The sequence below is a fragment of the Eptesicus fuscus genome, chromosome 7 (genome assembly GCF_027574615.1).
Source record: "Eptesicus fuscus isolate TK198812 chromosome 7, DD_ASM_mEF_20220401, whole genome shotgun sequence".
In the NCBI taxonomy this organism is placed as follows: domain Eukaryota; kingdom Metazoa; phylum Chordata; class Mammalia; order Chiroptera; family Vespertilionidae; genus Eptesicus; species Eptesicus fuscus.
Window position 1 is genome coordinate 19,720,192 of NC_072479.1, and position 22,491 is coordinate 19,742,682.

At 43.5% G+C, this 22,491-nt stretch overlaps 1 protein-coding gene across 2 annotated transcripts in view; it reads left to right on the forward strand.

The window, feature by feature from the left end:
• The window catches only part of TMCC3 (transmembrane and coiled-coil domain family 3), a 66,387-nt gene that overhangs the window by 39,503 nt on the left and 4,393 nt on the right, over positions 1-22,491 (forward strand). The window contains exons 1-3 of one of the 2 annotated variants that reach the window (XM_054718795.1): positions 143-222; positions 14,451-15,355; positions 18,550-18,685. In XM_054718795.1, coding sequence (XP_054574770.1) covers positions 14,466-15,355; positions 18,550-18,685 — 1,026 coding nt within the window. In that variant the 5' untranslated portion in view covers positions 143-222; positions 14,451-14,465. Of the gene's footprint in view, positions 1-142; positions 223-14,450; positions 15,356-18,549; positions 18,686-22,491 lie in introns of those variants that run through there. The other variant, XM_054718794.1, reaches the window with a different exon arrangement.

Below are 22,491 nucleotides of genomic sequence, written 5' to 3' on the forward strand. Positions count from 1 at the left end.
CATACACCTTAAATGTACAATTATACAGTTGCATGATTTTTGCCTGTGCGTGCCCTGAGTGACTACCCCCAGCATCAACATTGTCAGCACCCAGCACCCCTTTGTGCCACCTTCCCGCAGATCATTCTCCCTCCCCCTCCCCACAAGGGTGACCGCTGTTCTGACCTCTGGATCCCTGGACTCAAACAGCAAGTACACTTTGTGTGTGGTCTCCTTCATTAAGTATGACATACATGAACTTCATCTATGTTGTTGTGTTAAGAATTATTCATTTCTTTCACTTGCTGCATATGGTTTTTTAACTACTGTTTGCTTAATTTTCATTTTGATAAGATAGATTCATTATAAGGAAGGGTAAATACAGGGTGGGGCAACAGTAGGATTACAGTTTTGAGTATGGAAAACAGAGTTTATTCTTATATTGTTATTTATTAATTATTGTATCATTTTCTATACAAACAGCTACAAACCTTTTTTTGCCCCACCCTGTATTCAATTTGTGTTCTTCGGTATGTGCGTAGGGCTACCAGCGTTACAGAATTGTTGGGTATCAGAGCTGCAGAGGCCTGGGAAGTTGAAAAGTCCGACTATCTTGTTTTCTCAAATGAGGGCCCTACACCTGGAGCCCTGGTCCCCTGCTGATCTAGTCCTGGTTTCTTTCTGCAGTCACGGTGCTACATCACAATGCAAATTTCATCGTATGAGTGACCCAGTCATCAGGAAAACAGTCCTAGGAATTTAGAAAATCAGAAATATATAATCAGCAGGTCTTAAAAATGTTGGCCTTTAAATGGAAAGAATTTTATTTCTCTGGAAATTTCTTTCATTCATTTATAACACTTCCTTCTTACTGTCAGTTCAGTGAGGTGTTATGGCTCTGCTCATGGAACATTTTTTTAACCAGGGCACATGTTTATTATGACATTTTCAGTTTCAATACATTGTCTTGAACTTTTGCCATTCCCAGATGTAGTCCTTATACTGCAAAGATTCTTTGTAGGATGAAAGGTCCCTTAGGGTAAATTATGATTCTGTGATCTCTGCAAGTAAAAAACTAGTCCTTAATCTGATACCCTCCTGCTAAGGTACTAATAATTCATAGAAAGTTTCATAGAAAGAGTTTTCAAGGAGAGATCAGTGGACTCAGAGCAATGGAAAATAAAATCCTTTATTGACCCACTCCAGGAAGTAACCTCAGAACATTCTTTAGTATGTTAGCGCCTCCTTAAATATAGTTAGCAAACAGGAAGGAGTGGCATGTCTTTTTCCTATTTATAAAGCACTATTTTTCAAGCAGTATTAAAGCTTGTTGGTTGGCCATGAAATAAATTGAATGAGTAACAGGTATGATTTTATATTTTTATAAGGAAAAGCAGAAGAAAGAGTACAGCAGATACCCACACCAGATTCAATAATTAAACTTTTTATATTTGTTTTGTGTGGGTGTGTATGTAATCTGTTTCAAAGTAAGTTACACACAGATATCAGGGAACTTAGTTTCTGATCTGTATCTAAAAACAAGCACTTTTTTACATAAGAAAATTAATATACCTAACAATATTCATTATAATTTCCAAGTGTGCAGCTGTCCAAATTATAGGCTGTTTCTTAAAAAGACAGTTGCATTGCATGTAGTAAAGATAAGCATTATTTCATAAAACGTGTTTCAATTACATATGTGTATACATGCACACATACTGTATATATTTATGTATTGGTAAAATAGGTATTTATTACTGTGGGCCTCTTCCAGAATTTGTAATAGACTGCTTTATAGCAAAGAAGCCGATTACAAAAACAGGTATTTGCCACTCAGTGATACTGCTAGTTCTGTGTGTGCTGAGTTTTGTTTGGTATCATAAAAGTGAATATTTTCAGTAATCCAAAAATTCAACAAGGAAGACAACAGAAGTAGGGTCCCACTCAACAGTATAAATAAGAGCCAAAATGGATGGACAGGGAGGAAGTAACACGGGCAGGAGTCTTATGGAAAGGCCTCATGGAGGAGGTCTTGAAGGGATGGTCGGATTTGGATAAGACAGAGGCCTTGGAAATGGTGTGTCCAGAAGGGCATGATGTAATTATTGGGGTTAAAAAACAAAAGTAAAAGTACAGCAATGCGTTCAGTAGACTACAGTGCTGAGATCTGTCCAGTGGGTGGTGGAAGGAAGAAGACATTGGAGAGTTGGAATGGGAAAAATTATTCAGGAATTAAGTCCTAGGAGCAGGAGGAACTCAGTTCCTTTCTTATAGGAAGAACCATTGTACATCCTGAGCAGTGATGTACCATGATGGAAGTTTAGAAGATTCGTGTACAAGACTCTCTAAAGCTGGATTGAAGAAGTAGAACATTGAAAGAATTGAAAACCTGATTAAACTCTTGCCTTTGTAAGTAAGATAGGAAGTGAGGGTGTGGATGCAGGTAGATGGATCCAAAGATGGCAGGGAAAGGGCGGTCTAGAGAGAAATGATTGGACAAAGAAATAATAGAATTTGGTGACCGTTTGAATAAGGATGGGGGAGAGAGAACCTGGATAAAATTAGACAATGATGCCATTCATGGATAAGGTCATGGAATTTAACTATAGCCCGGCCCATAATAACCCTGCGTATTACCTAGAGAAACAAGATTCCATGACATAATACTCTCAAGAATTAGGCTGAGGGACTTTTTAGAGGACATAGCAAGTTATAATCATTAGATAAATTTTTCTAATGCAGTTTTCCCTTGTTTTGCTTAAAGACTTGGAGATGGGAAATGTTAGATATCTGTCTTTAGGGTCTTAATATACAGTCCTGGTTTTACTGTAAATAGCAACAGAGAAGACTAATGACACTTATTAAAAGGTTTTAAATTATAGTCATTTGAGGTCCTATGCCTTTTTAAAAGTCAGGTTAAATCACTCAAATACTAAGTATTCCTCTTCTGGGTATCTTTACTGTTCAGTTCAGGTACTTTGAAACTTGATCCTTAAGGGCCCTCCAGGTATGCGCTTGAGGACCCGTATGTCTTTTCCCCTCCCTCAGATGAAATGTGTACACAGGAGGATTCATGAGTGGGCGGAGTAGTTATCACTTTCCACCAGAAGAGCTTAATCATGGTGACAGTAGCATCATTGTTCTTGGCTCTGGAATTCCTGAAGTTCCCACCTTTTGTGGGGGTTGTTGTGTTTAAAAAATAATAGCCTACACTGAAGCACTTACTCTGTATGAGTCGCTGTTCCAAGCACTTCACAATCATTAATTCATTTAATCCTCACAATCACCCTGTAAAGTAGACACTGCTGTCCTCACTCATTTTGCAGATGAGGAAACCGAGGCATAGGGAGAGTAAGTTACCCAAGGTGATACAATTGACGTGGCAGAGCTGGGCTTTGAACCTCTACAGTCTGGCTCAGCATCTGTGCTTTTAACCACGATCTTATGCTACCACTGTGTGTAGTTAACCTCTGTTGTAGGACACGGGGCTCTGGATCAGGGCTTTCCTACGAATCTGAGCTGGCTGGTTGCTGCAGGTGTGAGTGGGCCCTGGCAGGCAGTTGCCTCTGTTCGAAAAGACAGTCAGCCCGAATGTAGACTCGGGTTCTAAGAAGGGTCATGGTATAATGTTTATCTTAAAAATCACAACCCACATTCAATTTATTTCTTTGTAGTTTCCTTTCTCCCAGATTACAAAACACTATGTTTCTAGAGGACTATTGTCTGAGATCTAAATCTTCGGTGCTTTTCAATTGTTGTGGCTGTAGGAGAAGGGAAAAAGGAAGCCTCCTCTTGCCTGCGTCTTGGTTGCAGAGCATCTAATGATGACGGTATTACTAGGGCTTGAGCCAGGCGAGGGAGTGTCTGTACAAGCTGGCATGCTTCACTGGAGACAAGAATCATTGTTTGTGGTTAAAACAGAAGCTACCTGCATTTTTTATTACGTAAGATTTCTTGGGATTTAAGCTAGTCTCTTCTCTTATTGATGTCAAATGGGGAACATCTCTAAAGAACTGTCCAAAGCTGTCTGCTTAGTGTTTGCCGTTCTGGTTTCTCCATTATACATATTTTTCACTTTGTAACATTTAATGGTAACACGATGATTTAAGTGAACTACATTTCAGGGGTTGTAAGGGTTACGGTTCAGGTACATGCAGTGGGCTCTCAATAAAAGGCAGGGATATTATTAGCATCCAGACCTTGAAGCCAGCTGGGACCACAGCTTTGCCATTTGTTTGCCTTATGGCTTCAGACAAGTAACTTACTTTTTCCATATATAAAATAGAAGTAATTATTCTAACCTTAGATTATTGAACGCAAAAATAAAATATGTGAAGCATTTAGAAAATTACATGATGCTTAACAAGTTCTTAGCAACTGATATCTTCTCTTTTTAAAATAAATTTTAAATACTCTGCCAATTTATTTTAAATAAATTTTAAATATCCTGATATAAATACTTATATCTGACCATTCTTCTTGAGGCCTTCTTTTCCCCTTTCCACAAGTCACCGACTTCTTAGACCCTGGAGGATAAAAGGACTCCTTTGTTTTGCCTCCACGTTCTATTGAATTGTGGTTTCCTGAGGGACAAGGAACTATATTTACTTAATAATCTTGCTAGTGCATTAAATAAATTATTTTTAAGTTTTTTAATTTAATGCAATGCAAGACTGCTTTTTTGTTATCACAATTAATGGACTGAATATGTGTGTTAGAAGGAGCAGCCTCCTGGGTTCCCTGCCGTAATTATGATGGTAACCCCAGGGAAAACGTCACTTAGGGAGTACAACTGCATATTATGTTTTTTAATTGATTTTTAGAGAGAGGAAGGAAGAGGGATAGAAACATCAACTGGCTGCATCCCGCACCCCCCTGCTGGGGATTGAACCTGAAACCCGGGCATGTGCCCAGACCAGGAATCGAACCAGTGACCTCTTGGTTCATGGGTCGACACCTAACCACTGCACCACACTGTCCGGGTGGTCATCTGTATTCTGCTCGGAGCCGTAGAAGACATATCAGTTTCCTGAATGTTTGATCTGGCGTGAGTCAACATTAACAGCCCAGTCTGTCTGGAAAGTAATCCAGCACAACCTCAGCTGCAGGTTCTGTCAGTGCAAACAGCTGGGAGGATGTAAACATGAGGCTGCCCCAGTTGGCTGTTTGTCAGTTATGGAATCATGCGACAAATACTGAGATCCTACTGAGGAAGGAATGTGCGGCAGAACTCAGGTAGCTTATTAGACATCCCCACCCCTTGAGGCTTCATGGTAGTAGAGGGACAAATATTACACAGGTACTTATTACTGTACTCAGTGCTTACTGTAGAAGGGGTAAAGGCAGATGTGGGGATGAGCACAAAGGAAGCAATTAGTTTCAGCTGAGATTGGAGGAGGCTGTTTGAATCAGTAGTTAAAAGGTAAATTGGGATGGAGACAGGGAGGCCCCTCTAGGGTGAGGAGCTAGCAGGCATTTATCGTGCTGAAATAGGAAAGCGCGCAAAGCATTCGGGGGCAGCTGGCTGTGTGGACTAATGGAATAAGGTTGAAAGCTTAGATCTTGCTACAAATCCTGGTTATGTGTCTTACTAGCTATAACCACAACTTATTTGATGCCTCCCCACTTTCAAGTGTACCTGCAGTTGCTACTCATTATAAGTTGCTTGATTTTCATTACCATAGCCTTTTGCCCTTCAAGGCAGTCGTTTAAAATCTGGCCTTTTTCCCCCCTTTAATTTAACTTTTATGTAAATTACACAGTATACAGTAAATCTACCAGGTCAGACTAATTTTGTAAGGGGTTAGTTTGTATTAATTGAAAGTATGAGTTATAAATTATTTTGAAGAAATACGTAGTCTCTAGTGCCCTGGTCGGCAAACTGCGGCTCGAGAGCCACATGCGGCTCTTTGGCCCCTTGAGTTTTTAGCAAAGGCCAGCTTAGGAGTACCCTAATTAAGTTAATAACAATGTACCTACCTATATAGTTTAAGTTTAAAAAATTTGGCTCTCAAAAGAAATTTCAGTCGTTGTACTGTTGATACTTGGCTCTGTTGAGTAATGAGTTTGCCGACCACTGCTCTAGTGCATGTAACTCCAAGTAGGTTATCGCTCTTGCCTGGTAGAGGCTTAATGAGAAGGTAATTAATTGTAATTACAGTATCAAGTGTCTGTAAGTGCTTGAAGATGTTTGAAGAATTTGTTGTTGTGAGCCTTGAACGCTTTACACTGTTAATTAGCAGTGTCGGTGGGTGAAGGATTGGCTGTCACCGGGACCATATCCCAGCCTCCCTTCGGAAGGATCCTTCATTGAGTCATGAGGTCTACTTCACCTGCAGGCAAGGCATAGAAGGATGACACTACAGATTCTTGTCAGTGATGCTGGGAGAGGAAGAGGAGGGGGAATTGAACCTTTATGGCCAACTAGTGACTCAATTCCAGTTCTGTACACCGTGAACTTACTTCAAGTTCAACGTGTACTGTTGTCAGACTTGAACTACGAAAGGAAATGTCTTTGTGTAAACAAATTAGAACCAAAGTGTCACTAAGACACTTGACTAATATCCTTTTGGATATTATGAGAGGATCATTAAGATTTTCCCATTTTTAGCATGTAGTGGGGGAAGTGGCTTTCTTCTGAAATAGAGGTATTGTGCATAGGTATCCACGTGAATGTGTTCATTATGTCACGAAAAGGAGGGTGCTTATCAAGCCTTCAGCGTGATTTTTCCAGGACCGGTTAGCTCAGTTAGCAAGAAAACCAAGTGTTTGATGCTGGGATCTATGACTGGCTAGCCTCCCTGGTTCCGTGTCCACTGGCTGGTGAGACATTTCCCGAGTGCATGCCACGTGACCTCAGCGAGCAGGAGGGAAGATGGCTTAGTAGTCTCGTATATACGTATTACAGGTAGGAAGGTGATAAAGCTCGTACCCCTGCAGGGCCCCGCCTCGTCCTCTCAGCTGTGTGGCCTGGCCCAGCATAGGGACGGGTCATTCCCTTCTCTCCAGGCAGGGCCGTGGGTTGTCTGCTGAGTGCCTTTTCCCACCGTGTCCAGGTAGCACCCCCTCCCTTGTGAGGCCCTTGCTTCTCCAGAGACCTTACATTTCTTATTCTTACCTTGTTTCTCTTATTTTCTTTTCCTCTCTTAGGGGTTGTAAATGCCTGACCGGGATTTTTGAAAGGTTCAGGGTTGGGCCGGGGTCGCACAGAACGGACTCAAGGCTCAGTGTAGTCAAAAAGATATTTATTCAAGTCGCCTGGGTGCAGGTGGACTGAGTCCGAAAAAGAAATCAGTGGGGAGTGGGGAGGGAGCAGGCTTTTTATGTGCTCAGGGAGTGCTGCAGATGGGGCTTCGGCTTGACACGTATCAGGACGTGCCGCCCCCCCCCCCCTCCCCCTAGTTTTACAGCCTTGCCCTTTGTCCTTCTGCTGGCGCCAGAGTCCTTCCTGGGGGCTGTGCAAGGGTTATGGTCCTCAGGAGTTTCTGTAAAATAACCACTCAGGGAGCATGTTTGTGCAAGGCTTAGGTTTGCAGAAGGAGCTTTCTTCTGTGAGCCCCAGCCAAGTTAAAGCCCTGTTTCGTGATTAACCCTTTCAATTTTGATAAAAGCAATAAGCTTTTTTACCCTCATAAAATTATTTTGCCTAGTTCACTATTTATGTTTTGGAACATGGATGAAGGAAAGTGGATTTTATAAGTTGTACCCAACATGAAATTGGTGCGGCTCCAGGCCCCAGCCCGGGGCCAGGGGCAGGAAGTTACATGGATGATGGTTTTGAGGCTAGCCTGAGGGAGAATTTCGGACAGAGGAGTCTAAACCAAGCCTGAAGCTTCCACACAAGTCTGGAAAACCACGTTGGGACACTGCAGGATGGATTCTCATCACCAGTGGCTGAGCTTGTACAGGTCTTTCAAAGTCTTGCCTTGTTTATATATCTGAGTGGAGCCCCAGCCAAGCTATTTAGTATTTATTCATGGACTTTGAGAAACATGTATTCTTTATAAGCCTTGCTTTTCTCATAGGATTGGTGTAAAGACTATATGATCTATTTTTTTCATCAGTTTATATTGTTCATTATATTCCACAAATGAGTGAGATCATATGATATTTATCTTTCTCCGCCTGGCTTATTTTGTTTAGCATAATGCTCTCCAGGTCCATCCATGCTGTTGCAAATGTAAGAGAATAGATCCAGAGACACAGAAGCATCGAACAGAGACTGTCAAACCTCAGAGGGAAGGCAGGTGGCAGGGGCCAGGACGGGGGGTCGGTAAGAGATCAACCAAAGGACTTGTATGCATGCCTATATGTAAGCATAACCAATGGACACAGACAGTAGGGGTGTGAGGGCATGTGCTGGGGGGTGGGAGCAGCCCAGGAGAGGTCAGTGGGGGAAAAAGGAGATGTATGTAATACTTTAAACAATTATGAATTTTTAAAAAAGAATATATGAAAAAAATGTTTTAGCATGATGTCTGCTGACTCAGAGTAAAGGTTCTCAGTCATTTTTGCTAGGGAGACAGAGTGAGTGGATTCCAGTCCTGGCTTCTGCCGTTGGCTAGCTGTGTGCCCCTGGACAATGTACTGACCTCTGTGCCTAGTTTTCTCATTTGTAAAATAGTAATAAAAGTAAAACCTGTCTCTGAGGTTTTAACAATTAAATAAGGCACTGTGCGTGTCACGGACATGACATTTTCCTCCTGGGTATGTGGCAGGATTGTACCGCCCTGTCCGTACTTCCCTGGAGTTGGGGGCCAGTGCAGTGAGCGGAGGTCACAGGCGTCCCTCCTGGCAGAAGCCTTTAGGAGCCAGTGGATGGTTCGCCAGGCTCCCTGCCCCTGCCCTGACCACCGGCACCCGGTCTAGAAGGCAGAGGCTCCATCAGCCCGGGTCCCTCACCTGACGTGGCAGGTGTGTCAGCCTGAGCAAGAAATAAACTTCATTTTTTTAAGCCATTGATATTTTGGCATTGTTTGTAACCAGAGCAAAGCCTAGCACATTCTGACAGGCACACCCTATGGCCGGCCTTAACCCTAGGCCTGAAGTTAGATTTCAGCTAAAATGCGTCCAGAATGTCAGCTGTGCTGACTCAGACACCTCGGCCTCCCCGTGGAAGGAAGACTGGCTTCTGAACCCGCAGCTCCATCGTGGGCCTGTCTGTAACTCCTCCTCACGTGGGCCGTGACATACCTGCTGCCCGGAATGACGGCCAGTTGAAATTCCTGACCCTTTCCTCATGTGACTGAGCTCAGGCAGCTTTTCTTTAAGCAAAGGTTCATTGTGTCCGGCCTGGGACTAAGCAGGCGGTTGTTTCTGTCCCCTTTCTGACCTCTCTATGCCCTGCACATTCTGACCACTCAGTGACCGCCCCCCCCCCCAGAACCTCAGGGGACTCCTGCCTCGGTCCACACCCTCTAGGGGTCCCCAGGAAGGGTGGGGATTTGGGTGGGGTGCCTCTGCACTAGCGCTCCTTCCCTTTCTGTTCGTTTCCTCCTGGAGCTTTAGGGGATCAGTGCGGATGTGGCAGGGGACAGCTCTCTTTGGACCCCTGACAACGTGTTAGAGCAGCGCTGGTGGTAACGACTGAGGGGTGACTGGCACCGGCCGAGGAGCCCAGCTTCCTCAGCCCTGTGCTGGAGGCTTGGATTGTTGCACCGATGACTGTGTCAGTTTTTGACGTCTGTCCAGGGCTTTAGCTTCCCCGTAGCCTTTGTTCCAGAACATCGAGGTGACAGTAGAAGTGTTTCTACTGCCGGAAGGAAAACATTATTAGAAATGGCTTCACTGCGGAGCCGGTGTTCCGCCTTTCATGTAAGGTAACAATAGCCAAGTAATTCTGAGAACTGAAAGAGGCTAGCAGTCATTTTAAAAACAGCAGCTTTTCTGCCAAAACAGTAATTCATGTTTATTATTTTTTAGAAATTGGGACATACGAAAGCATTAGAAGAATTACTCTTTATAACCCCCCAGTACAAAAATAACCATTGTTCCTTTTAGTTTTTACTTATAGGGTACATTTTTAAATAACAATAGCAAACATTTATTGAAACCACTCTCTGTGCCAGGAAGTCTTTAAGCACTTTCTGTGCATTATCTTATTTTTCCTCACAACTACTCTTTGAAGAATCATTATCTCCATTTTACAGAAGAGGAAACCGAGGCACAGAGAGGTGAAGTCACTTCTCCAAGATCACACAGCTCTTAAGAGTGGTGCCAAGATGGAAACCAGAGCAGTCTGCCTCCAGAGCCCAGCCCTTGACTATTCCTGATACTATCTCACAGTGTAAACCAGACAGACATGGGTCCGTGCTGCCCGTCACTACTCGAGCCAATTAAGCAGAGACAGGGTTGAATCATATATGAGCCTTTATTCCAATATTGACAAAAATCTGCTCTGCAGCCCACCATAAGCCAGCGCTTATATAGGTAGAAGTACAAAGGAAAAGTAGGCTAAAGGGCAGTTTACAGATATGCAAAAGGACTGGGGATCTTCAAAGGGCTGGCGATTCTGATTTCTGTAACAAATCTTTGTTAATCTTTCCATGATAACAGGCAGCTCCAGATGGGGAGGAAGGGCTGCTTCAGGTCAGCTCCAGCCAGGGTAGAATGTGCCTTCTTTAATCAGAATAAAACAATCACGGTTAACAGAGCATGATTAATACTTCTTACAATACTAGCTGGTTCCCCAACATTCTATTTCTACCCCGCTTTCAACAGTAACGATGCGTTTCATGGAATGGGATTACATTTCTTGGAATTTTACAGTGTTAGCTCTGAGTTGTCTGGTTCTATCTCCTTTGTCCGTAATTAGGAAATCTAAATCCACAGATGTGATTTGATTTACCAAAGAACAACATAGCTGATGTATGTCAGTGCCAGAACTGGAACACGTGTCTCCTGGCCCACACAGTCCACATGCATGCGGCTCCAGGGATTGGTGACCCTTCGTTCTCTTCCACCAGGTCTCAGCCCTAAAACAGCTGCGCTGTACAGCTGCCCTCAGTGCTGAGTCCAGATTAAAGGGAGGACGGAGGCCCCTCATGCTTTCTTCCCAGCATGTGCATGAAGTTTCAGTTTCTGTTCAGGGAGTGTATGGGCATCTAGCGGCGATGTGTTAGCTGACTCTCAATTATTCTGCAGAGGTCGAGACTATAAGGCTGCAAGGAGTGGCCCAGCAATAGGTCCAACTTTTTACCCTTATCAAACATTTCTAACTGAGATTTGCGGACAAGCATTAAGAGTGATTGATTTGAGCTTTAAATGTAGTAGCTTTCCCTGACCTGGATTCTCGTGAACATGCCAAGCATTATTATAGAGTCAGCCAGCCCTCTGGGCATAAACGCTCCTGTGTCTGTGAGGCTGGCCTGGCCCAGCAGCCTGTAAGAGAGCGAGGCCGTTGTGCTGAGATGCCGGAGTTGTTGGGTGGCCAGCTGCGGTGTGGTTGAGAATTAGAGGAGGAAGAACAGGTGAGGACTTAACCGCTGCGGTTGGTAAGGTATAGAAACCTCTGTGTCTTCAGACTTCTCAATGGAGAATACAAGCAGGTATTTGTTTGTTTGTTTGTTTTAATAACTTTATCCTACTGAGCACAAGGAGGGCAGAAGCAGGTTCTTGCGAATCTCACAGTGCAGAGCAAAAAGAAGGCGAGAATGCTGAGGTCATGTGTATGGTTACCTCTGGAGGTGAGGATGATGCAGTTGTGACTGAAGGGGGCACGAGGAAGTTTCCCTTCTGTTTTTTCAACTGGGTCCTAGTTACATAATATGTTCAGTTTGTGGAAATTCATTAAGTTTCAAACTTATTAAATGTGCTCTTTTCTGACTATAAGCTATACTTAAAAGTCCTGATTTATGCTTGTGTATGTTGTTGCACCTGATCTCCATTTAGTTGGATCATTGTGAAATGATGTAGAGTTTATTTACGTGGGTATTAGAAAAACAACTCTACCTGGAATGGTCAGATCTGTGTGGGCCAAACTTCCAAGGTTATTTTTTGATTCTATTAAAATGTATCTTAAATGACTCCAGTGTAGACTCTCCTGAATGATGCCATCATGCAAACATTCATAGACAGCCTCCTGTGAATAGGGGTCATGCCAGCACAGGCTGGGCACAGGTATGACCCATCTCCCCATGCATGAGTGAGAAAGGAGGGAAAGAGGAGGATCACAGAAAGGAAAGGCAGCTTTCCAATGGGAATGGGACAAACTTCATGGAAGAAGTGGCATTGAAATGCATATTGCAGCACATGTAGGATTTGGATCAGCAGAGGTGAATGGGTAGCAGGCATTGCAAATACTAGACACAGGAGGAAATCTATGGAAAATTCACATACATTCTGGGAACTTTGAGTTGCTGGGGTCACTTAACATAAAACCAGCATCCATCAGGTGCAGGGTGAGGCCTGAAAGGTAAGCTAAGGCCTTACAGTGGCCAAGTTGTATTATCTAATTGGGAGGCATTAGAGAGCCAAAGAAAGTTTCTGAGAAGTAGAGAAGCACTATTAAATTAGATATCTTCAGTGACATCGTTTTCCCAGCCTTGTGGTTGTACAGTTACTCTGTCTGCCCAAAATAAACATTTGCTAGGTTTAGTGCATGCCTTATTGCTGTAACTTCAGCCCATTCCTTTTTGGGTCTACTAGGGCTCCGTCGATACATAGCTTCCTTGAGTTTCCTGTACTCATCTCTCTAGGACTTGGTGATTATTATATACTTTCTTTAGTCCCTGCACCCATCCTTCCCTCTTGACCAGCTGGTTACTATTCTTTTATCCTTTTTTCATACATCCTGTTTTCTAGCCTGATAGTGATTTGGCATTAAGTTCCTTCCAGCCTGATGCTTTTCTGCCAGATAAAACAACCAGTGTCCCTTACCCAAGGCAAAATGGTATGTGGGAAGACAGGGGCCAATTAATAATGGTAACAGATTTTGTAAGTTATGGAGGAGGCCTGCCTCACCAGTCTGGGCGTGTCCCCCTGTGCTGCTGGGATCCCTTCTCTGGGAAAGAGTACCGGGTAGCATTTTCCATAAGGCAGACTGTTAATATTCACTGTTGGAAACAGTCCACACTCAAGTCTGGGCCACTTAGGCAGTGTGCGATCTGCTAAGTTATTATCTTAATAATTGTTTGCTATGTCAATGTACTGTCCCCTTTAAAAAAAAAAAAAAGGTAACCTGGGCTGAATATTGTATTGTCACCCATGTGAGAATCTATATCAAGGCATTATTTTAATCAAAGGGTTGTTAACTTGACAAATAGATGCTTCAGTTTAGATCTTACAAATCTTTATTTAGAGGATGTATTTATTCAGAGTCTACCAAGACCTGGTTTTGGTCCTCTGGGGACACAAGTGTGAGAGTGTCTTGATATGGCAAGAGGACCTGAGTTAGGGTGATTTGATTCAAATCCTGACTCCTTTAAGTCTCAGTTTCTACTTATTACACGGATTTAGCACATTATTTGCCTGGTGTGGTAGAGGATCAAGTAGGACAGCCCTGTGAGCATCCACTGTGCCTGGCACACAGCCTGCATTTGCCTTCCCTTTTAGAGACAGACTAGCGCCCCACCTACCCACCCACCTTCCCTGCCAAGATGCTCACTTCACAGTTCTTTTCCCCAGGCGGCACTTGAGTAAGAAAGCTATTTCACATGGTCTTAATATTAGTACTGTTTTTTAAATCACTTTGGTTGTGGTTTGTGGTTGTTTCCACATCTAAATATTGTTGTATTACTCAATTATTAAAATTAATCTTGCACCATATTATTTCATCACATCTGTTAGTTATTTCATTAAGAAAATAAGTTCTTGCCCGGCTGGTTGAGCATTGACCCATGAACCAGGAGACCACGTTGGATTACCAGTGGGGGCACGTGCCCAGGCTGTGGGGGGAGGGGAGCCTGCGGGAGGCAGCTGATCAGTGATTCTCTCATATTGATGTTTCTAGGTCTCTCTCCCTCTACCTCTCTCTCTGAAATCAATAAAAACATTATTTTAAAAAATAAAAGAAAATAATTTATTGTATAGATGAATGTACCTGCTAGAACTTCACTTTCTTTCATTTTTCTTTTATTTCTTTCTTTCATTCTCCTTCTATTAAATGATTGAGTTCTGACTTGGATGCACTTCCCACAATGGTGAATGGGGCATGGCAAGCATCCCCATTACCTGGGCACTTTGGGAAACCTGGACTGACTGGTAACCTCATCCTATGCATTTCTCCCCTGCCAACCAAAGGTTGCCATCAGATCAGACAGAAAATTGGATGCCCTGGGGGACTTTGAATCTCACAGGTAGTGTGCATGGATATGGGAAGGAGTTGGACTGGTGTCCTGTGTTCAACTTAAGACGATAGTAGGGGATTTTTTTTAAAACTCTGGGACTGAAGCATGTCTGTTGTGAGCACAGATTCTATCACAGTAACTGTCTCTTAGACTTCAAACCTTACAGTTACTTCTGCTCTTTTTCAGGTAGAGCGCCATGACATGAATACCCTAAGCCTGCCCCTGAACATACGCCGAGGCGGGTCAGACACCAACCTCAACTTCGATGTACCCGATGGCATCCTGGACTTCCACAAGGTCAAGCTCAATGCGGACAGCCTGAAACAAAAAATTCTAAAGGTAACAGAGCAGATCAAAATCGAGCAGACGTCCCGGGATGGGAATGTTGCAGAATATCTGAAACTAGTCAACAGCGCTGACAAGCAGCAGGCTGGTCGTATCAAACAAGTCTTTGAGAAGAAGAATCAGAAGTCGGCTCACTCCATTGCCCAGCTGCAGAAGAAATTAGAGCAGTATCACAGGAAGCTCAGGGAGATCGAACAGAACGGAGCCTCCAGAAGCTCCAAGGACAACCTGAAGGATATCCAGCACTCCCTGAAAGATGCCCAGGCCAAGTCTCGAACTGCTCCGCACAGCATGGAGAGCAGTAAGTCAGGCATGCCAGGCGTCTCCCTCACTCCGCCTGTATTTGTCTTCAATAAGTCCAAAGAGTTTGCCAACTTGATCCGGAATAAGTTTGGCAGCGCAGACAACATTGCTCACTTAAAAAATTCCTTAGAGGAGTTTAGGCCCGAGGCGAGTGCCAGGGCCTATGGGGGCAGCTCAACCATCGTAAATAAACCCAAGTATGGCAGCGACGACGAGTGTTCAAGCGGCACATCGGGCTCCGCCGACAGTAATGGGAACCAGTCATTCGGGGCCAGCGGAGCGGGCACACTGGACAGCCAGGGGAAGCTCACCATGATCCTGGAGGAATTGAGGGAGATCAAGGATACCCAGGCACAGCTGGCCGAGGACATCGAGGCCCTGAAGGTGCAGTTTAAGAGAGAATACGGTTTTATTTCTCAGACCCTGCAAGAGGAGAGATACAGGTATTATTTCAGACAATTCTCTTAGAATTTATTTGGAAGCATGAGTTACTAATTGCAGAGAGATTGCTTGACAGTGATACGCTAATGGTTGTACTTTTCATAAAGAGGAATATGGGTCAAAAGGCATTTGGGCCCAGGCCGGTGTGGCTCGGTTGAGCATCATCTTGTGAACCAAAAGGTTGCATGCTTCTCTCTCACATAGATGTTTTTCTTTCTCTCTTCCTCCTTCCTTCCCTCCCTCTCTCTCTCTCCTTCCTCCCTCTCTCCCTCCGCCCTTCTTCCCTCCCTCCCTTCATTCCTCCCTCCTCCCTCCCTTCCTTTCTTACTCTCTAAAATCTATACAAGCATATCCTTGGGTGAGGATAAAAAAACAAGTGTATATGCCCACCATTTTACCAATAAAAAGATCCTTCAAAGGTTATTTTGGTCAAAATGAATATGTTAACTTACAAAAATGTAGATTAAAAAAGTAAATACCTATCACATATTGTAAGATTTTTAGCTTACATGTTTTATATCTGATACATGGTTTTATATATGTATTAATTTAGGAATGTGGCTTTCTTCAGCTGTATTTTATGAAACAATTTTTTAAACTTTCCTCATATGTCTTTGACTTTTTGGTTTCTTTGTCACACAAGAACTTTTTTTGACTCACAAATTTTCCAGAGAATATTAACCTTAATTCCATTTGAATAGTTTGGGATACAGTACTCTTTGGGTCCAAATTTTATCCCAAGTCACAAATACCCACTTACATAAATTTAGGAAAGTTTTTGTTCTCATTTGTTATCTGTATATATAAAAGGCTAAGTGACCAACTGTAGGTCCGACTGACTGACCAGCCAGTACATATGACACACACTGGCAATCCTATATAATAAAAGCCTAATATGCTAAGTGTCTGATCATCCGATGACTGGTCGACTGTTCAACCAATCAAAGCGTAATAAGCTAATGATATGCTAAGGCCACTCAACTGCTTGCTATGATGCGCACCAACCACCAGGGGGCAGATGCTCCAACTGGTAGGTTAGCCAATCAGGACTGGGCGAGACGGGGCCAGACATGCCCCATAGCCCTCCCGTGCTCCTTCCCTGATCGTGCACTGGTGGGGTCCCTGGATTTGGCCTGAGCCCTCTCGCAATCCAGAACCCCCCGGGGATGTCAGAGAGCCAGTTTTAGCCCAATCCTGCAGGCCACTCCCCTCCGGAGGGCGCCAGACACTGGGCTCATGGCTGGCGAGCACTGTTACGGCAGCGCAAGCCTCTCCCTATCAGGACTGATTGGGTGCAAACACATGGCAGGTGCAGTGTGGCCAGGATAAGCGGGAGTGGCAGGTAGGAGCTGCAGGTGGCTTTGGACTGTGAGTTTTGGCCCAATCCCTGCAGGCCATCCAGAGGGACCCACCCATGCACGAATTTGTGCACCGGGCCTCTAGTTTAAAAACAAACGTTGACTCACACATGCACAATACATATAAAGTTCCCATCGAATTTCTTTTAATCGTATTACTCCTTCGGGAATGCCATGTCATAAATTAAAATTGAAAGCAGTGCAATGATCATGCTACTGAGAAATCTTAATAGTAAATGGGGTCTTTGTAATGGTACTAGATTTATTATCAAAACATTGCGACCTAACATAATTGAAGCTGAATTATTAACAGGATCTGCAGAAGGACAGGTTGTTCTGATTCCAATAATTGATTTGTCCCATCTGACACTGGCCTCCCATTTAAATTAATTTGGAGACAGTTTCCCGTGATGCCAGCATTTGTGATGACTATTAATAAATCACAAGGACAAACTCTAGACAGAGTAGGAATATTCCTACCTGAACCCGTTTTCAGACATGGTCAGTTATATGTTGCTTTCTCTCGAGTTTGAAGAGCAAGTGACGTTAAAGTTAAAGTTGTAAATTCTTCATCACAGGGAAATTAGTCAAGCACTCTGGAAGTATTTTCACTGTTAATGTGGTATACAGGGAGATATTGTAATAAGTTTAATCAACTTATCAGTCATTGTTTTTATCAATGTTTTTATATCATGTTTTTGTTTTTATATCATGTCATTGTTGTTATTGTTTATTAACCAATTTAGATATTATTTTCATATACATTTTACTAATTTGCTTTCATCTCTGACACTTTTATTATAGAGAAAGGGCGAATAGTGATATTAAAATATTTTTTCTAATTAATTTCCTTTCAATGTGCACAAATCCAAGCACCGGGCCACTAGTATAGTTAATGTTTGTCATCTCCATGATTTAGCAACTGACTATATTGCTTACTTTAAGAGATCTTTAAAGGGCTTCTCTATGATACCAGCATTGGACACCTATGAAGTCCTACCAGAGATTAAGCATTAAATATGTATTTTTGGTCTCATTTTTTAAAAAATGTATAAGGATCTTAAAACTGGCATTGATCAAAGTCATTTCAGGCTAATGCATCTTCTCCAAATAGTGCTTCCTGCTTCAAAATAAACATAAGTTTATGTAAATATGCCTGAGGCAAATCTCTCCTCTCTGAGGGGGATGAGGGCTGAGAGTGGGGATCTTTGTGCCTCTGTTACCTTAGATTTGGACTTTTGGAAATGCCACCTGACCTGATAAGCCATCTATAATTTATAGTGAGCTTAATTTGTTATTGGCACTGAAGTTCCAAGAGCTGGGACATGTATTCGGAATCAGTGTGTACCCTGGGAAATCGTGGAGTTGGCTCCAGTGTGTAGTAGTTGGTTCTTTCCTTCTAGGCACTCTGGCACCTGGCCATGAACTGCTGGGCACTGTGGGGGTGGAGGGGGGAGGAGCACCAGGATGCCAGTGGGTCCTGGCCTTGAGCAGGATCCCCCATAGCCCTGCCTCCTGACCAGCCATAATAAACGTGTCACTGTTGAGGTCCGTCCTGTTGCCATCACAGCCAGCCAACGTGCGGGGCTGACCTGGGTGGAAAAGCCAGGTTTGCTTTGGATGAAACCCAGTGGTGAGGACAGTTAGGACTACAGAGACCGGAGTTGGAAGTCAGTGCATTTCCCACAGCTAGACTTCTCTTCTGGAAACGGTCTGCCAGGAGATGCAGCAAGCCAAAGGGCACTGGCAGCAGGGAGATGTCAAGGACGTCATTCCGGAATGTGCTGTTAGAACACTTTGGAAATGTCGTGCTCAGAATTGGCTCCTCTCTCCAAAAGGTACGAGCGACTGGAAGACCAGCTCCATGACCTGACGGACCTGCATCAGCACGAGACGGCCGACCTGAAGCAGGAGCTGGCCAGCATCGAGGAGAAGGTGGCCTACCAGGCGTACGAGCGCTCGCGGGACATCCAGGTGCCTTTCCTCCCCGCCTTGGGCACTCACCGGGCTTCTCCCAGCCGTTAATTCACTTAACAGACGAAGTGCATACCCCTCAGCAAGCACTTCTTCTCTACCTTATTAACCCCATCAGCTCATGGTATAGACCAGCGATTTTCAACATTTTTCATCTCGTGGCACACACAAACTACTTACTAAAATTCTGTGGCACACCAAAATATATAATACTATATATTTTTGCCAATCTGACCAAAAAAAGGTGTAATTTTGGTTCATTCACACCAGAGGGCTATTGTTGTGTTGGCTGTTGTCATTTTTTTATTTGACAATCTGAGGGAAAAGAGGTCAGTGCCCCTGACTAAATAGGCAAAAATTCTTGCAGCACATCAGTTTAAAGTCACTGTTATAGACATTACTGGGTAAAGAAGCTATATTCTGTTTACTTTCTGCCTAAATTAATTAACAAATTCTTATTATCTAGTCCCCCCTAAGCTCATCACCTATACCCTACTCTCCCCACCACAACCAAAACTTTTACAAATTTTGAAAGTAAAACAAATCTTGCTTTTATCATTGGAAGTTTATAGCTTTTGAGCACCTTCACCCATTTTGTCCCTGCACCTCCGGCAGCCACCAGTCTATCCCCTGTTTCTGTGAGTTCAGTTTTTTAGATTCAACATATAATTGAGAACATATATAGTATTTGTCTTTCTCTGCCTGGTTTATTTCACTTAGCATAATGCCCTCAAGGTCCATCCATGTCAAATGGCATCGCAAGTGGCAGTTATTTCCTTCTTTCTCTGGCTGCATAGTTCCATTGTAGATATAATGCCACGTTTTCTTTATTCATTCATCAATGAGCACTTGGGTTGTTTCCATGTCTTGGCTGTTGTAAATAATGCTGCAGGGAACATGGGTTGCAGATGTCTCTTCTATATACTGATTTCATTTCCTTTAGTTATACACCCAGAAGTGGGATTGTTGGGTCCTCTGATAGTTTTATCTTTAATTTTTTTAGGAACTGCCATACTGTTTTCCACAGTGGCTGCACCAGTTTATATACCCTCAGATTGCCTTTTTTTAAAAAAAAAAATTATACTCTTCAAGTAATGTTCAGCTTCATGTTTGCAAATCTTCTTTGTAGCCAGTGATCATTTTCTCCAGACCCACTTTATAAGGGAGAAAACTGAAGCAGAGAGATTTCTCCCACAGTGTGTGAGCTGGAGTGTCAGCGCCCATGTTTTGTTCCACTCTGTGTGGAGGGTGGAGCTTGGGTTAATGCCACATGTGTATTTGGGCAGTTCTGGCATCAGACAGAGCTGGTAGGAAATGCTTGCCTGGGGACATGGGGCTGAAGACGCTGAGGATGTCTGCCCCCGCTCTGGGCTAGGAGACAGCTTCACCACTGATGGGCTTCAAAAGATGTGAACCCATTTCAGTGTGCAGAGCTGCCAGGTGAACAAGGCAGGTTTATTAGATCATTCTGTTTTAGAACGTGTCTGGGTCCTGGCTCTGCCACTTACTGTGTGGCCCTGCACAGGTCAGCGTTCTGTGCCTCAGTTGCCTCATCTATAAAATGGAAATACGAATGAGCTCTATCTCCTAAGGTTGTCGAGAGGATGAAATGGAATAATAACGTAAAGTACTTAAATCTTTGCCGGACACATAAGCAGTCAAAAAATAAATGTTGACCATTCTTTTTAGTATGTAGGTGGGTAGCCATATTTCTCAGGGCTTTTAGCAATTGGGCCTGCTCAGCTTTGTCCTATTTGTTGTTTCTTTTGTTCACAGGGTTATTCCAGAGGATGCGCCAGTATTAGATGAGGGTGGCTGTTGCCTATGGGTTTGCAAGAATTTGTTGTTATTTTAAGCAATTGAGTATTGGGGTTTTTAACCCTGAATCCCAATGAAAAGAGTTTAGAAGATAATCCTGCCCTTTGTCTTTATTCTCAATAAATTAAATACTGGACCCAAGGAAGTCTGACGGTTGTGGGGCTGACTATCTCCTAGTGTGTGCTGTGACTAAAGTTCCTTACAATACAGTGCTTACTTTTTTTGGATTTTTTCTTTTGGTTAAAAACAATTCATAGCAGTTCTAAGACAATTCTAGGATCATTCTATTTATATATGTAATTCTCCTACCCAATCAAAGATGGATGAATTTGCCTACAAAGTTGGTCTTTTGTCTTGTTCTATCACTTTCCCATGCCATGTCCTAAATGAAGGGAACCTTGAGCCAAAATGTTTGAAAAAAATATATATGATGTGGGGTACTTGTGTGTCATTGTGGAGAGCAGTATTTTTTAGAATATGAAGATCTGAAGAAGTTTTACCTTTTTTGTTGGTAGCCTGTGTAATGAAAGTTACTATAGTAACAGCAAACCCTGTTCTTTGGCCCATAGAGTATATTCAGCAGAAGAAAAGCAAATCATGTTAAATCATTGTGCTGTTTAAAAACCTGAGTTAGACAGTAGGCTAGTGAACTAAAAGGGGCTCACTATACCCCCTTCTAGTTAGGTGCTTTTCTCTCAAGAGACGAAAGGTTTTTCTCTTTCAAGCCTCAGATCTCATAACCCAGTCTCCTGAGTATTCAGCTAGTATGTAGCACCTGCTGCATGCCTGCCCACCTACTGCATGCCTGCCGGTGGTCTCCTGCTGGGGATCGCAGCTCAGTGGGCCTACTCCTTACCCTCATGCAGCTATGGCCTCTTGGTCAGAGAGAAGGGCTAAAGGGAGGCTTGGCGTAGTCTGATGGGTCAGGAAGACTTCCCTCAGGATGCGACAGTTAACTTGTGGCCTGAAAGAGAATGGGAGATCCACAGATGAAGAGGGGAGGGAGTGGGGAGGCAGACATGCCAGACACATGCACTGCACATGCAGAGCCCTGAGTGTGCTCCTTCTCATAACCCAGAAAGCCAGTATGGCCAGAACACTAAGCAGGAGAGCGTGGCTGGGTCTGAGCCATGTTAAAGATGCAAGAAGTGTACAAGGAGTGACAGCAGATATGCATCTTTCAAAGATCACTTGGGCTGCTGTGTGGAAAGTGGATTCGTGGGGTTGAGAATCAAGAGGGTGTGTGGAAAAATTTCTGTATTTGTTGTAGGCAAGAGATCCTGGTGGCTTAGTTTGGGGTGGTGACTGGGAGGGGAGAGAAATAGACCTGGATGTTGTATCAATGGGGCTGGGTGATGATGGTATTGATGAATGCCTCTCAGGCTTCTGGCCTGAGGAACTGGGAAAAGGAACTGAAATGGAAACAGGACTGATGTACAGGAGAAGGTGTAATACATGAATCCACATTTGGACATATTGCATTTGAGGTGCTTTTAGGAAGCTCAAGAAGGTGTGTAGATATATGAGTCGATCTCAGAAGAGACAGCTGTGCCAGAGGTATACCTGGCATCATCTTGTCGGAGTCATTGAAGTCTTGGAAAGAACGAGATCTAGCGAGAGTGCATGGCCTCAGATAGTGTCTTGAGACACAGGCGAAGCAGAGCTGTCCCACAGTCAGTCCTGTCCCTGCCTTTCTCTCTCCATCCTCTGCCAGTCTGTAATGGGTGCACACAGACTGAGCAGTGAAATAAGGACTAGAATTAGAGATACTGCCTACTCCATGGCTAGAAGTAGACAACTGTCCCAAAATGGAACTCTAACTCCCCACCTCCCCTCCCCACCCCCCAGTTTGTCCCTTGTGGTACCAACAGATGCCAATATGCACTTTATTTCATACGTAGGTGGAGTCAGAATACCTAACCCTAATTTCTCATTTATGGTGTGCTATGGTTGTGTACACATGCTTCTTCTGCCCATAAATAACGATA